At 54.8% G+C, this 728-nt stretch overlaps 1 protein-coding gene across 1 annotated transcript; it reads right to left on the bottom strand.

The window, feature by feature from the left end:
- Positions 1-354: 354 nt before the first annotated feature.
- Positions 355-686, bottom strand: Pmar_PMAR014325 (hypothetical protein; the record flags this gene model as incomplete). The annotated part of the gene is made up of 1 exon (XM_002781377.1): positions 355-686. A coding segment is annotated over one exon (332 nt), but the record flags the coding sequence as incomplete, so codon positions are not given.
- Positions 687-728: the final 42 nt, after the last annotated feature.

The raw sequence follows: 728 nt of genomic DNA, 5'->3' as shown, positions 1-728 counted from the left end.
CCAGAGTGGCCACGTCTGCACCATAGACAGCCGAAACACTCTGGGCCCTTAAGTAGCCTTCTACAATGCTCACTAGATAGCGTGGGACATCGTATTGGGCCAGGGTTGCCAGGATGTGGCTGTGTTTTACCGAGCTAAACGCGTTTTGCACGTCGAGTTGGACAAGTGCAATAGGCGCGCTCTTACTCCTTTTTCTGCCAGCCCTGAACGCTTCGACTACGCGCAGGACAGCAGAGTCAACCGATTTGCCCTTGCAGAATCCATGGACAATCGGAGAGTCCAATCGCTTCTGGATCTGCGGGCAAGATGCAAGCCGTTCTACTATGAGACGTTCGAACAGCTTGCTACCTGAACCGACCAGGCAGATTGGCCTCCAGCCGTTAGGCTTGGTGGGGTCTCTGCCGGCCTTATGAATGAAGATCCCTTTGGACGACTTCCATCCATCGGGATATATACCAGTCTCAAGGGCTTCAGTGAACTGGGTACACCAGTTGTCCTTCAGCACCTCGAGAGTATCGAGAATGACGCCATTGGTCACATCATCCTTTCCAGGGGCCGCGCTTCTCCGTAAACCATTGGCTGCCTCTCTGAGTTCAGAGTAGGTGACCGCCGGGATGGGATCAGTTTGCGGCGGTAGAACCAAGGCATTGACCTCCGCAGCCCTTTCGGGATCACGGGGGAAGAGCCTACGTAGGAGGAAGTCCGCTGATTCACTCCATGCGGGCATA

The sequence above is a fragment of the Perkinsus marinus genome (assembly GCF_000006405.1).
Source record: "Perkinsus marinus ATCC 50983 genomic scaffold scf_1104296942610, whole genome shotgun sequence".
In the NCBI taxonomy this organism is placed as follows: Eukaryota; Perkinsozoa; order Perkinsida; family Perkinsidae; genus Perkinsus; species Perkinsus marinus.
The sequence above is the reverse complement of the archived record's forward strand: the minus strand, read 5'-3'. Positions and strand labels throughout refer to the sequence as shown.